This window comes from Peromyscus eremicus, chromosome 11 (assembly GCF_949786415.1).
Source record: "Peromyscus eremicus chromosome 11, PerEre_H2_v1, whole genome shotgun sequence".
In the NCBI taxonomy this organism is placed as follows: Eukaryota; Metazoa; Chordata; class Mammalia; order Rodentia; family Cricetidae; genus Peromyscus; species Peromyscus eremicus.
This window is the reverse complement of record NC_081427.1, coordinates 54,050,289-54,063,627: the sequence shown is the minus strand read 5'-3', so window position 1 is coordinate 54,063,627 and position 13,339 is coordinate 54,050,289. Positions and strand designations below refer to the sequence as shown.

At 41.1% G+C, this 13,339-nt stretch overlaps 1 protein-coding gene across 5 annotated transcripts; it reads left to right on the top strand.

Moving 5' to 3' along the window:
* Positions 1 to 21: 21 nt before the first annotated feature.
* Ankra2 (ankyrin repeat family A member 2) lies at positions 22 to 12,439 on the top strand. Of its 5 annotated transcripts, none has more exons than XM_059276477.1 (10): positions 22 to 71; positions 513 to 620; positions 2,602 to 2,982; positions 3,892 to 4,050; positions 5,891 to 5,956; positions 9,390 to 9,487; positions 10,016 to 10,141; positions 10,632 to 10,698; positions 11,419 to 11,499; positions 12,057 to 12,439. In XM_059276477.1, the coding sequence occupies exons 3-10, from the start codon at positions 2,694 to 2,696 to the stop codon at positions 12,110 to 12,112; spliced, it is 942 nt and encodes a 313-aa protein (XP_059132460.1). In that variant the 5' UTR covers positions 22 to 71; positions 513 to 620; positions 2,602 to 2,693; the 3' UTR covers positions 12,113 to 12,439. The 5 variants fall into 5 exon arrangements, with proteins under 5 accessions (XP_059132460.1, XP_059132459.1, XP_059132461.1 ...); XM_059276476.1 differs by having other exon boundaries at positions 41 to 400; XM_059276478.1 differs by lacking the exon at positions 513 to 620 and having other exon boundaries at positions 41 to 455.
* The last annotated feature ends 900 nt before the right edge of the window (positions 12,440 to 13,339 follow it).

Below are 13,339 nucleotides of genomic sequence, written 5' to 3'. Positions count from 1 at the left end.
CGCGGGGAGATGACGTCACGGCGCATGTGCAGAAGCCGTGCGCCGCCCGAGAACTACGAGGAAGGGCCCCGGTAGGTGGAGCAGCCGGGGAGGGGCCGTGGGCTTGTCTCGGGTGACCCGCAACTGAGGTGACCCTTAGTTCTCTGCGAGCGTGGGCTGCGGAGCTCCGGAGAAACGAAGACATTTCTGGAAGTCGTCTCGTCTTCGCTGAACGCTCTGGGCTTGTTCCAGAAGAGGAAAAAAAAAAAAGGAAGTGACGTCTCGGCCCGAAGCAGGCCGGGCTTGAGGACCTCGACCGATCCGCGGCTGGCCCTGGCCCGGCGGAGCCGCCCCCGCGGTCTGGGGTGGGTCGTGCCACCTGCCGGACGGTCCCCGGTCCCGGGATCCGCTCGCCGCTCGAGTGAGTGGAGCCTGCGGCGACAGAGCGGGAAGGCCGGCCGGGACACCTGTCGCTTGTGAGACGTCTTGCAGTTTTGTGTTGTTTTTTTAATAGCACCTTTCTCCTCTCGTAGGACAATTTCAAGAGTCAGGAAGAACGGGGAGCCCCTGCGATTAGCTTCCCCTGGGTGGGTGCCCACTGCCCGCATTTAGACTCTCTAACCTTCCCTGAGCTCTGGCAGGTGAGCCGACCTTTATGTTAACTCTCTCGTCGCTGTCCACTTTCCCCTCTCCTGCACTTGACGTTTTGGCATATCAGCAGTCTTCCCTTCTCCCTAGAGTGGAGTCTAGCTAAGCGTCTCCCCTACATTTGCTGTTCTTTCTTCAAAGAGTGGTAATTCCGTATATCGAAACCTTGACATGTCAAGGAGAAAGGTGCACGTAGGTATAACACAGTGCGCTCTAGACCAGCCGGCTCTACGTAGCGAGCTCGAATACAAAGTGAGACCTTGTCTCAAAAATAAAATTAAAAAAAAAAAGTGGTCTCCATCTGCCAGTTTTTCCCCTTAGTGGGAGCTAGAAAGGAAGCGGTCAAGAGAATAGCAAGCGTTAAAAGAGACACTTGACATCCCCTCAGAGAGCTGGGGGGCGGGGGGGGGGGGTAGCTCTCACCTGGCCCCATGCCTAGACAAAATGGTTTTTCGTGCTGTGTTTTTAAAGACCCAGTCTTTTCTCCACTTCTCGGTCTCTCATTGAGTCACTGAACTAACTTTTGTTCCTGCTGCCTTCTGACAAAATGTAACGACTTCGTTATGCGATACTTTTTCCGGACTGTAGTGTGTCTGCCTCTCTCCCCTGGAAGTTTGGAATTCTGTTGCTGCTTATTTAATGGCCACAGTGTTGGAGTTGATAGAGCAGGGGATTTTCTTTCTTTATTTCTTTATTTCTTTATTTCTTTTTTTTTTTTTTTTTTTTTTTTTTTGAGATAGGGTCTCTCTATTATATAGCTCTGATTGTCCTAGAACTTTCTATGTAGACCAGGCTGGCATCAAACTCACAGAAATCCACCTGTTGCTGACTGAGGTTAAAGGTGTGTGCCACCACACCTGGCTTGTATAATGTTCCTTATATGTATATTTTCAGGACTATTTGGCATTCCATAACCAGTTGGTGTGCTCATCCTGCTCTCTAGTGCTCCACCATGCCCAACAATCTTTTGAAATTATTTTAAAACTCTGAACAGTGGTCATATGGCACCAATTCATTTTTCTCTTAATTCCAAGTGATCATTGCTCACCCAGTACCCTTTCAAAATGTTCAACGTGCAATATGCTGTCACATGACAAAAATTAACTGGATGTTCATTTCTTCCTGTTTCAAGGAACTACATATTTGGGACTATCATATACCCTGAGATACCAATACATAATCTACATATTTTATTTTTTATTACAAATTACATCAAATTGTTTATGCTTACTCCAAGTAAAAGCTGACAAATACACTTTTGATTCTTCAAAAATAAATTTTGTAGATCCAGAGAGATGCCTCAGTGAGTAAAGGCACTTGCTGCCAAGCCTGATGACTGAGTTCAGTCCCTGAGACACATATGATGGAAGGGAGAACCAGCTCCTAAAATTTGTCCTCTGACTTCTACATGCTTGCTGTGGTCCATGTGTTCCCACACACGTGCAAACAAAATAAGTGTAATAACTAATTTTTAAAGTAAACTTTGTGAAGTGCTTTGCTGAATCATGGGTATTACTGAAAACAGTGCTAATCAACTTGGCTACAAATTGGTTATATCTCAGTTCAAACCGAGAGCCACTTACAAGGAACAGCATTTTTTAAAAATGAATCTCAAATACTAGCTTATTGTTTTAACATGAGCCTGATCTTTAAGCAGTAGTCAGATATAGGAAATGTGTTGGAATGTAGTGATGGAGGCGTACTGTATTTCCTTTGTCCTTTGCCAAGATCCTGTAAATTAATGACGAGATCTCTTTTTACAGACGAGACTTTCTCAGGTTCACTCGTACACATCACACACAGTGAATGGCAAAGCTTGAGTTTATAGGCAGATTATCTACCTCTGAATACTGTGTACTTTCTATTATAGAGGTTTAAAAGAGCACTCTTTGGTTGTGTGGTTGAAAGTGATTGCGTGTATACATTTACGTAAGTTAATATGCTACTTCAAATTTTCTAAATTTGTTCTTTCAGATACTTTAATAACCCAATACCAAGAATACACTGGAAAACACCCTTGAAAAATCAAGAGGAAGCCATGAAGAAATGTTTTAATTATTAAAACCATGGCTACGTCGGCAAATCTGGACATTGGGGCCCAGCTGATCGTGGAAGAGTGTCCCAGCAGCTATAGTCTCCCTGGCATGCCAGACATCAAAATCGAGCACCAGCTGGACCCCAATGCAGAAGAAGCGTCAGCTCAGGGTGTTGGCATGGGAATGAAGTTCATATTGCCAAACCGATTTGATATGAACGTATGTTCTCGATTTGTGAAGTCCTTAAATGAAGAGGATAGTAAAAATATTCAAGATCAAGTTAACTCTGACCTGGAGGTGGCGTCTGTCTTATTTAAAGGTTGAAAGTTATGGTACAACTCCCTACATTCACTTTCATTTGTCTGATTTTGTTCTGTTTTTCTCTGTCATGAGATCAGAGTTGAGGAAAAGCTTGAAAGTTATCTTTTAGAAAGATTTTCTAGAATCTCAAAGAAACCAACATTAAATTTCTGTTAATTTTAAAAAATATTTCTTGTCTAAGCCAGTATAGTGATGCATGCCTTTAGTTAGTCTCAGCACTTGAGAGGCAGAGGCAGGTGAATTCAGAGCCAGCCTAGTCTGCATAGTGAGTTCCAGACCATCCAGAGATACATAGTGAGACCCTGTCTTAATAAATAAATAAAATATTTGCCTGGTCTTTATTACAACTTCGCTAATTTGGTTATTCTTAGTTGTATCTGTCTGTCTGTCTATTTATTGGTTTTTTGAGGCAGGGTTTCTCTGTGTATCTCTGGCTGCCCTAGAACTAGCTCTATAAATCATGCGGGCCTGGAACTCACAGAGATCCACCTGCCTCTGCCTCCTGAGTGCTGGGATTAAAGGCATGCGCCACCACTGCCCAGCCTAGTTGTATCTTTTTAAATAATAGAAAAATATTTCTTTTCTTTTACAAAATTATTTTAATATCTCCTGTTTTGTGACTAATTTATATCTACTTTTACTACTTTAATTCAGTGATCTGTCAACATGCTTTAAAGTTACTTTGTAATCTGTTAATATTAAAACTAGTCTCAATAAAATTTTTCAACACTAGTAATTTTCTTTGTAGAACTTACACTGTAGTAGTACAGACTATACAAAATTGGTATCACCTGATAAACACTTTAATTGAAGCTGTTAAACATCATACATTGCTTCATGTGAACATTAACACTTTTTATTTAGAAAGCTTTGTCATTAAAATACTATTTTAATTTGTTTTATTTAGCTGAGTGCAATATCCATACATCTCCTTCTCCTGGAATTCAAGTAAGGCATGTCTACACCCCCTCTACAACAAAACATTTCTCACCCATAAAACAGTCAACTACCCTCACCAACAAGCACAGGGGAAATGAAGTCTCTACCACACCTCTGTTAGCAAATTGTAAGTATGCGCTAAGAATGGACTGAAATATTACTGCTACTGTAATTAGCTAATGCAATTAAAAATTAGGAGTTTGGCTTTGAAATATTAGTTTCACTAAATAAACATTCCAGTTTTGAAAGCTTAAGTGATATATTAATCACTTTAGTAAGTTGAAACTTTTTCATGTGTTTTTATGTTTGACTGTTTCCTATTATACCTCTATGAGGACAAATACAGTTTAAAATATTATTAAAACCGGTATTGTTTTACCATAAAGAAGTGAGTTACTGTGAATTATTTATAAGTTAAGATATCAATGTTTGTGTGTTCTTAGAGTTTCATGTTTAATTTATATATGAACATAATTATTGTAAATATGTATTTACATTATTTCACTGATCAAGAAATACTTTGTACTTAGATACTAAGTAATTTCTACTGAAATGTTTCATTAGTATATAAATATGAAATCATCCTTTAAAAAACTTTGAATGTAAAGTCATTATATAGGATATAAAGTTTCTCTGCCTAAGCTAACAAGTATTCAGTGAAGCGTGAGTATTTGAATGAGAGGAAACCAGCTAACAATTAGATGATAGTAACGGCATTTGACACTGTAGTGGGAACGTGTCTGCATTCCAAAGCCTGGTGAAATCTGAAATCCCTCCGACTTCAGAATTGCGGACTGCAGCACTTAAACCAGGAGACTCTTCTCTAGCATCCCAATCCCACCTGTGGGCCCGTTCTAGCTTACTTAGATGTGTGTGCTTCACAGCTGCTTGTATGGATTAAGACTTCCCAATCATACCTCTGAAGGCGGTATTATTTAAAGGTGCTTCTCAAAGAGATTGTCTTACAATATTCCAACCATAGAACTTCTCTGCTGAAAATAAAGAAAGAAAGAGCTAAAGACTGTCCCCCATGTTATGAATAAAAATGCTTAATCGGCTAGCCAGAGTTAACAGGCTGATTAGCCTCAACACCTCAGAATCAGGAATCACAGAACTCAGGAGAATGAGGGAGGACAATGAGGAGGACAATAATGAGACTGTCTTTAAAATTAAACGTACCCCCTCCCCCAATACACACACACACACACACACACACACACACACACACACACACATGAATCTTGCAAGGCCAGTTTTCAATTTATGAACTCATTTCTAATGTTAAGAAAACCCATCCAACCTCACAAATATGTAGGGGTCTGGAGAGATGGCTCAGCAGTTAAGAGCACTGGCTGCTCTTCCAGAGGTCATGGTTGAATACCCAGCACTTACTCGGCTGTCAACCTGTAGCTCCAAATAGAGGGGCTCCGAGGCCCTCTTTGGCCTATATGGGCACTGCCGGCAAAATACCCAGTTGCATAAATTTAAAAATACGTGTACTTAGAGTTTAAAGGGCTGGGGAGTAGTGGTATATCCCTGTGGTTTCAGCTACTCAGAAGGTTAAGGTGGGAGGATTGCTTGAGCCTACATGCTCAGCATTGGTCTGGGCAACATGGTGAGACCCTCTCTCAGGAAAAACAAGTTAGTTCTTCAGTGGAATCACTAAGAAAACTAAAAGGAATGTGTCTTTTGGGGCCTCCTTCATAAGTTTGGATATGGAAGTAGCATATTAAAAATTAAGTACCTTACTTACTCTTTAGGATAAATTTTGCCCCCAAATAGTAATTTACAGATGTCATATCATATGAGTCAGTTCTCAGAGAACACTACCTGTAATACTGGGGTACTTTGTTAGGTTTAAATGATAAGGTTGGTTTTGTTTTGGAAAAGACACCGGCTTCACCATGGGACAACAGCTGTGTATCCACAAGGTGCACTTGAATAATTTTATCATTATATTGTTTCAGCCTTGTCTGTTCACCAGTTGGCAGCTCAGGGAGAAATGCTCTACCTGGCTACTCGTATTGAACAAGGTAATAGCCTAGTTTTAAGTATTATATTTTAAATATTCATTTGAATTTATTAGATTTGTTACTGTTTTATTTTTGTCTAGGAAACTAAAAAGACAAAAGAAGTCATATAATCTCACCAAACACATAACCCAATGGATAGCAAAAAGAAAAATTTTAAGTAATATAAACTATAAAATTTGAGGCCTTAAGGATAGCTCTGAGATTAAGAGCACTAGTTCTTCTTCCAAAGGACCAAGTTTAGTTCCTAGCAGCCATATGTCAGCTCATGACCATCCGTAACTCTAGGGGATTTGATGGCCTCTTTCTAGCCTCCAAGAGCACCAGGTACATGTGTTGTATGTGTATGTACACACAAGGCACAACACCCATACAAATAAAATCATTTGATTTAAAGTTTTAGCTTCCTTTACTTTTCCCCAAAACAAACATTGTAAGGGTGTTTTTAATTATTTATTTATTTTTATTTCATGTGCATTCATGTTTTGCCTGCATGTATGTCTGAAGTTGTGAGATCCCCTGAAACTGGAGTTACAGGCACTTATATGCTGCCATGTGGGGGTGCTGGGAATTGAACCCGGATCCTCTGGAAGAGCAGCCAGTGCTCTTAGCCACTGAACCATCTCTCTAGCCCCCGCATTGTAAGTTTTTTTGTGTTTTCAGGAAATTTTTCTAGAAAACATTTCCATTTATGGTTATATTTGAGAATATGCATGTGCTTTTGTTAGGTACACAAGCAAGAAAATGTTACATACACTGCAGTGTGTCTTTTCATTTAATATTTTGGAGAGTATTCTAAAGCATATCAAATTTTTTTTTTAATGAGTGTGCATGTTTTGCCTGTATGTGTGTGTGTACCATTTGCATGCCTGGTGCCTGTGAGGTTAAAAGAGGATCCTCAGGAACTGGAGTTAGGATGGTTCAAGCCACCATGTGGATGCTGGGAACCTGGGTCTTCTGCAAGAACAGTGAAGTACTCTTAGCCATGAGCCATTTCTCCAGCCCCAAGATCTTTTTTTTTTTTTTTTTTTTTTTTTGGTTTTTCGAGACAGGGTTTCTCTGTGTAGCTTTGTGCCTTTCCTGGAACTCACTTGGTAGCCCAGGCTGGCCTCGAACTCACAGAGATCCACCTGGCTCTGCCTCCCGAGTGCTGGGATTAAAGGCGTGCACCAACACCGCCCAGCCCAAGATCTTTTTTATTGAGAGAGAGTCTCACTATGTTGCTCAAACTCACAGTCCTGTCTCCTCCTCCTGGGTGCTGGATCACAAACATGCACCTCTACACCCAGCCGTTGTATACTTTGTCACTATAATGCGCATGTCTATGCTGTGATTTCTGTTTGTGCTCCTGACTGTTCATCTGGTGGGTTACAGATGTGTGCTGGCGGTCTCTGCATTCTTTATCTCCACTGAGTACATTTTCATACATAGGTATGCCAGGTCGCAAACAGATGACCTTTGTCGTGGGGAGGGTTGAGTCAGCTCTTCACTGTGCTAGGCCAGTGCTCTACCACAGAGCACTCCTGGGCCTCTGCCTTCTTGTTTGTACATTTTAACCACATTCGTCCTCACGTTAGCGTTAGAGTTGCAGTTTCCCCAAACTGTCATGGGCGCAGCAGTGAGACTTTAATTCTTGGTTTTGTTTCGGTTTTTTGGGGGGGGTTTGTTTGTTGTTGTTGTTTGTTTTGTTTTTTTTGTTTTTTGTTTTTTGAGACAGGGTTTCTCTGTGTAGTTTTTGTGCCTGTCCTGGCTCTCACTGAATCAACCAGGCTGGCCTCGAACTCACAGAGATCTGCCTGCCTCTGCCTCCTGAGTGCTGGGATTAAAGGTGTGCACCACTGCCCAGCGGAAACTTTAATTCTTACTAATCTGTGGGGGGAAGTGGTACCTCACAGTAATTCCATTGCTATGTTTAAGTTATAAGCCCTCTGAGTTTCTTTCTTGTCTGAACTGCCTACAGTATATTTGTGTCATAGGAACTCCAAAGTGAAAGAAACCGACTTCTGTTGTTTCCTGCATTTAGTTTTCCCAGTTTCTCCGTTTTGGGGTGACCTCTTCAGATTTTTAATTGTAAATTTGTGTTCTTTTTGACTTTGAAGTTTTATGTCCTGCTTAGAAAAGATTTCCCCATTTTAGGATTATAAAGAAACCACCCATTCTTATGCTGGAACTTATGTAGTTTTCCTTTTTTATAATCTTTGATGCATATGAAATACTTTTTAGCTTAATAAAGAATACGAAAACTGTTACTTTTTTTTTTAATGGCAATAGTGTTTTGCCTTTATGTGTGTCTGTGTGAGGGTGTCAGATCCCCTGGAACTGAAGTTATAGACCGTTGTGAGCTGCCATGTGGGTGCTGGGAATTGAACCCGAGTCCTCTGAAAGAACAGTCAGTGCTCTTAACTAGTGAGTCATCTCTACAGTCCCATCTATTGCTCTTTTTTTTTTTAATGTAGGTGTCCCATCCTTGTTGATTACAGGGAGCATGATCCAAGAATTGTATTTTCATAAGACTTGGATATATTTCTGTTTATATTTAAATATTGAGGGCTGGAGTGATGGTTCAGAACCTAAGCACTGGTGCTGCTCTTGTAGAGGATCCAAGTTCGAGTTCCAGCATCCACATTAGCTGGCTTGTGCCCACCTGTAACCCCAGGGTATCGGAAGCCCCTGATTTTCGCAAACACTGCACTCACATGCACCCAAACCCCATCCAACACATACATAATTAAAAAATAAAAATAAATTTTTTAAAAAGTAGAAATTTCATGTTCAACCTATGAAATAAGTGTAGGGGGAAAGCTGTGCAGTTTATAACTGTTAGGCTACATTCAGGGACTAAGATGAGGTTCAAGGTAGAATTGTGTGATATGTTTCAGATTATCCAGTCTGCATATTATGCCAACAACTTCAGGAATGAAGGAAAATCACAGGCTGCAAGTTAGCTAGAGTGGAAGGCAGCTTTTGTAAGCTGCTGAAGTTTTTAAGTCTACATTCAAGTATGCTAAGGGCTATTGTGTATCGGTTTGTTGTGATCTTCCCAAGTATGTGTTGAGATAAGCAAGCTATTGATCTGTGTTTAGCAGAAATTAAGTCACTTGCCCAGACCCAAATCACTAGAAAATGAAAGGTCCAAGATTCTACCTTAAGTCTTCTGTCCCTGAGACCAGTTTGCCAACCTTGTACCTAACATGATACTATGTGTGGTAGTTTATACTTTACAGAATGTGTTCCATGAACCCACCCAGCTTTGTGCAGTGAGGCATATTTTAATATGTCCAGACTGAAAACCACATCACATCCAGACTTCAGTAAACAAAAGTCATCTCATTGAACTTCATTGAGTCATAAGTTTTTAGAATACCAGTGCTTTCAAAGTGATATTAATATGTGGTTGTTAAATTAGATCACAAAAAAATGCTTTTCTTTTAAATAGAAAATGTTATCAATCACACGGATGAAGAAGGATTCACTCCCCTGATGTGGGCTGCGGCACACGGGCAAATAGCTGTGGTAGAGTTCCTGCTTCAGAATGTAAGGAAAATGTGTGTGTGTGTGTGTGTGTGTACTTTCTTGAGCTCAGTTAAGTCTTCAGTGCATATTAATATCTGCAGCCAACTAGACATACTTATGGAGGGTACAAAATCAATGACTACCTTTGATGTTCTTGTGGAGCCTGGGTCTAGCTGGGAAAGCAATGGTCATCATACAGGAAACAGGGAGAAGAGCTAGCTGAATGTCCAGCCCCTCTGAGTGGAGCAGGGACACTGGAGGAGTGCTGTCCACAGGTCCTGAGGAGTGCTGTCCACAGGTCCTGGAGAGGAGTGCTGTCCACTGGGCCTTTGCCAGAGTGAAGGAGAATGAGGATTGAGGCAGCTGGAGGGAGGGGGAAGGTAGGCATCCAGGCCGTTTTGGTAACAAACACATCCATCACGTTTCTGTTATTTACTCATTAACCCTAGCACGTGGCCTGACCTCAGTGTTAAACTGTAATCATATTGACAAAGACAAGTGTTCTTGTTTAAGTTCATTGAAAGTCCTCTGTGTTCACTTCCATGACAGGGTGCAGATCCCCAGCTTTTAGGAAAAGGTCGAGAAAGTGCCCTGTCATTGGCCTGTAGTAAAGGCTACACGGATATTGTCAAAATGCTGCTTGACTGTGGAGTTGATGTAAACGAGTATGACTGGGTGAGTCCACAACATTGAATTTAAAACTGCCATAACAGTTGTTAGAGTGCTGGCCAGCGCCATGGGCCCTGTGTTCAATCCCCAGTGCCTTATAAACTGCTTGGTGGTCAGCAATAGCTCCCAGGAGGTCGAGACAGAAGGATCAAGGTTATCTTTGGCCTCATGAATACTTCAAGGCCACAGGGCTACTTGAAACCCTGCCTCAAAAATTAATTAATTAATTAATTAAACACAATTATTGTAATAATTTTTAGGATTTAATTGATTTCAGGGAGATATAAACTTTATTAAGGACTTGAAAGAAAAATGTACTTAAGATGAACAACTTAATGTCATAAATTCAATTATTTGTGACTTAAATATTTTTGCAAAATATTAATATTAATATTATATTTATATTAATATTATTTTTAAAACATGCCCAGTTTCATAGCAGCATTTGATTGACTCTTGCTCAGTGAAAAATGATGATGACCTTTTCCTTCTTCAGAACGGAGGAACACCTTTGCTTTATGCTGTCCATGGGAATCACGTGAAGTGTGTAAAGATGCTGTTAGGTAAGCAGGTGAACATAGTCGTTATTTAGAGGGAGCCCTGTGAGCATTTTAGTTTAAATTTCCCTGTTAAGAGAGCTTATCTATTGTTAGGTTGTATGACTCTTCTGGCATTTGCCCCTGGGTTTTTGTTACCCCAGGGCTGCCCTGAGAGAGGCAGTTCCCTCACACTCCGCCTCTGCACTTGAAGCTTTTGCCCTTCCCACTTGCTCACATCGGAGGTCACCTTTGACTCTACTCTGGTGTTCTCTGGACACAGTGTCTTCATATATAAGTTTTGTCCAACTTTGCTCAGCCTTGGTGTAAGGAGGAGGGGACTGGACCTACCTCAACTGAATCTATCAGGCTGGGCTGACTCCCCAGGGGAGACCTTGCCTTGGAGGAAGTGGGAATGGGGAGCAGATTAGGGGGGAAGGCTTGGGGGTGGGAGGAGGAAGGACAGGGGAATCTGTGGCTGATATGTAAAATTAAATTAATTATAAAATTAAAAAAAAAGTTTTGTCCAGTTGTTTATGAGTTTCAACTGCTCTAGAGACAGTTGGGTATCTTCTCCAGCCCACCAAATGAACTCTGTGTATCCCATGTGATCAGTCTTTGTGTGAGCATGTTCGAAATAGCCTCCAGATTGGCTGACAATCTGTTCAGCCATTTGCATATGAGCCAGGAATAGACAGACATTTGCATTTGCATTTTCTTTATATAGATTTTTCTGTTTTGATACAGAAAATGGAGCCGACCCAACAATTGAAACAGACTCTGGATACAACTCTATGGATTTAGCTGTAGCTTTGGGCTACAGAAGTGGTGAGTGTTTCAGAACTCTCGGGTTTCATTTTAGGAAACCTTCATATATAGCACATGCGGGAGTCCAAACCTTTATTATTGTTTCATTTGTAAAACATTGTGTTATCCTAATGCCAGACATATGCTTTAGTGGAGTGCAAAGTAAATAGATTCCTATAAAGTTAAGAAATGAATTCATTTATTGTACTTTTTCGTAAACTCAAATAGTTTCTGGAGGAAAAGTGGGCAGTATTTGCAAGATTTTCAAACATGGTTTTTTGGTTTTTTTTTTTGGGGGGGGGGTTTTCGAGTCAGGGTTTCTCTGTGTAGGTTTGGAGCCTGTCCTGGATCTCACTGTCCTGGATCTCACTCTGTAGACCAGGCTGGCCTCGAACTCACAGAGATCCTCGTGGCTCTGCCTCCCAAGTGCTGGGATTAAAGGCGTGTGCCACCACCACCCGGCTCAAACATGTTTTCATAAAAAATAATTTATATAACAGTGTTGTACTTTGGGCTCTTCACTTTTTTTTGGTTTTGCTTTGTTTCTGTGCTGTGACCTTGGTGGCCTGTCTTTGCAGTTCAGCAGGTCATTGAGTCCCATCTGCTGAAGCTACTTCAGAACATCAAGGAGTGACGCAGCGCTCAGACAATGCCGTCTGCCCTTCTCTTCTCTCCTCGGTCCTTATAAATGATAGTTTTGTTTACATGTAAATTGTTACCTCGGTTGCAATATTTGCTGGTTTTTAGTGAATTTTAATAATTATTCCTCTGGATAATTCACTGGTTTATAATGAAATTAATCCTGATTTTTTTTAAATAAATGTGTTTTACTATAATATTTAAAGTTATAAATTAATGTTTTATGGCATGGAAACTTTTATGGTACAGGTGGTTATGTGTCTTTGTATCAAGTGCCACAGTTTGACACTTTGAGAAATAAATTCTACCTTGTTTATCTTCATTCCTGTATTAACTCTTTGACTTTGCACAAGGCTCACTGTAAGTCTGGGAGTGGGGGAGGTGGGGGTGGGGGGGGATAATGTTCTTGTTGAATTCAAAAGTCCACAGTGTGATGGTTTACAAAATCATGGTCAAATAAAATACTCTTTCTGTCTGTTTGCATTCTGGCTCTTTGATTTTGTGCTTATCACAGATATCTCCAAAATTTTCAGTTTATCATTTATGTTCTACAAATTTATCAACAAAGATTTATTGCCGGGCAGCGGTGGCGCACGCCTTTAATCCCAGCACTGGGGAGGCAGAGGCAGGCGAATTTCTGTGAGTTCGAGGCCAGCCTGGTCTACAGAGTGAAATCCAGGATAGGCTCCAAAGCTACACTGAGAAACCCTGTCTCGAAAAACAAAACAAAACCAAAACAAAACAAACAAACAAACAAACAAAAAAGATCAGTTCTGAGAACTCCTCCTCAGTCTTGGCGACAAATGTCCTTATTTGCTGAGTCATCTCACTGCCCCTGGGCCTGATGGTTTACATCCATACGGCAATTTAACTGTACAAATGACCCCAACCAGCAGGAACTAGGGTTCCAAACGGCAAGGTATTGTTGATTGGGAAGACCAGGCATGGGAAACAGAGAAGACAGATCAATAAGCCAAAAGCAGTAGCTGGGACCAGGAGGTCTTGCACAAGCTGGTGGCTTGTATGCCAAGCAAACATCATATATACTGTTTTCTGGGGGTGGGGGGCCGGGGTAGCCAAGGTCAGGAGAAAACAAAGTCTGACAGTGTTGGCGAAGAACATGGGATAGATACCTCAGACATAGCTGTCTAAGGACTCATAACCACAGCCCAGGGGAAGAATTGGTTCTCCCGAAACTGCAACCTTGACTCTTGGAGGAGGC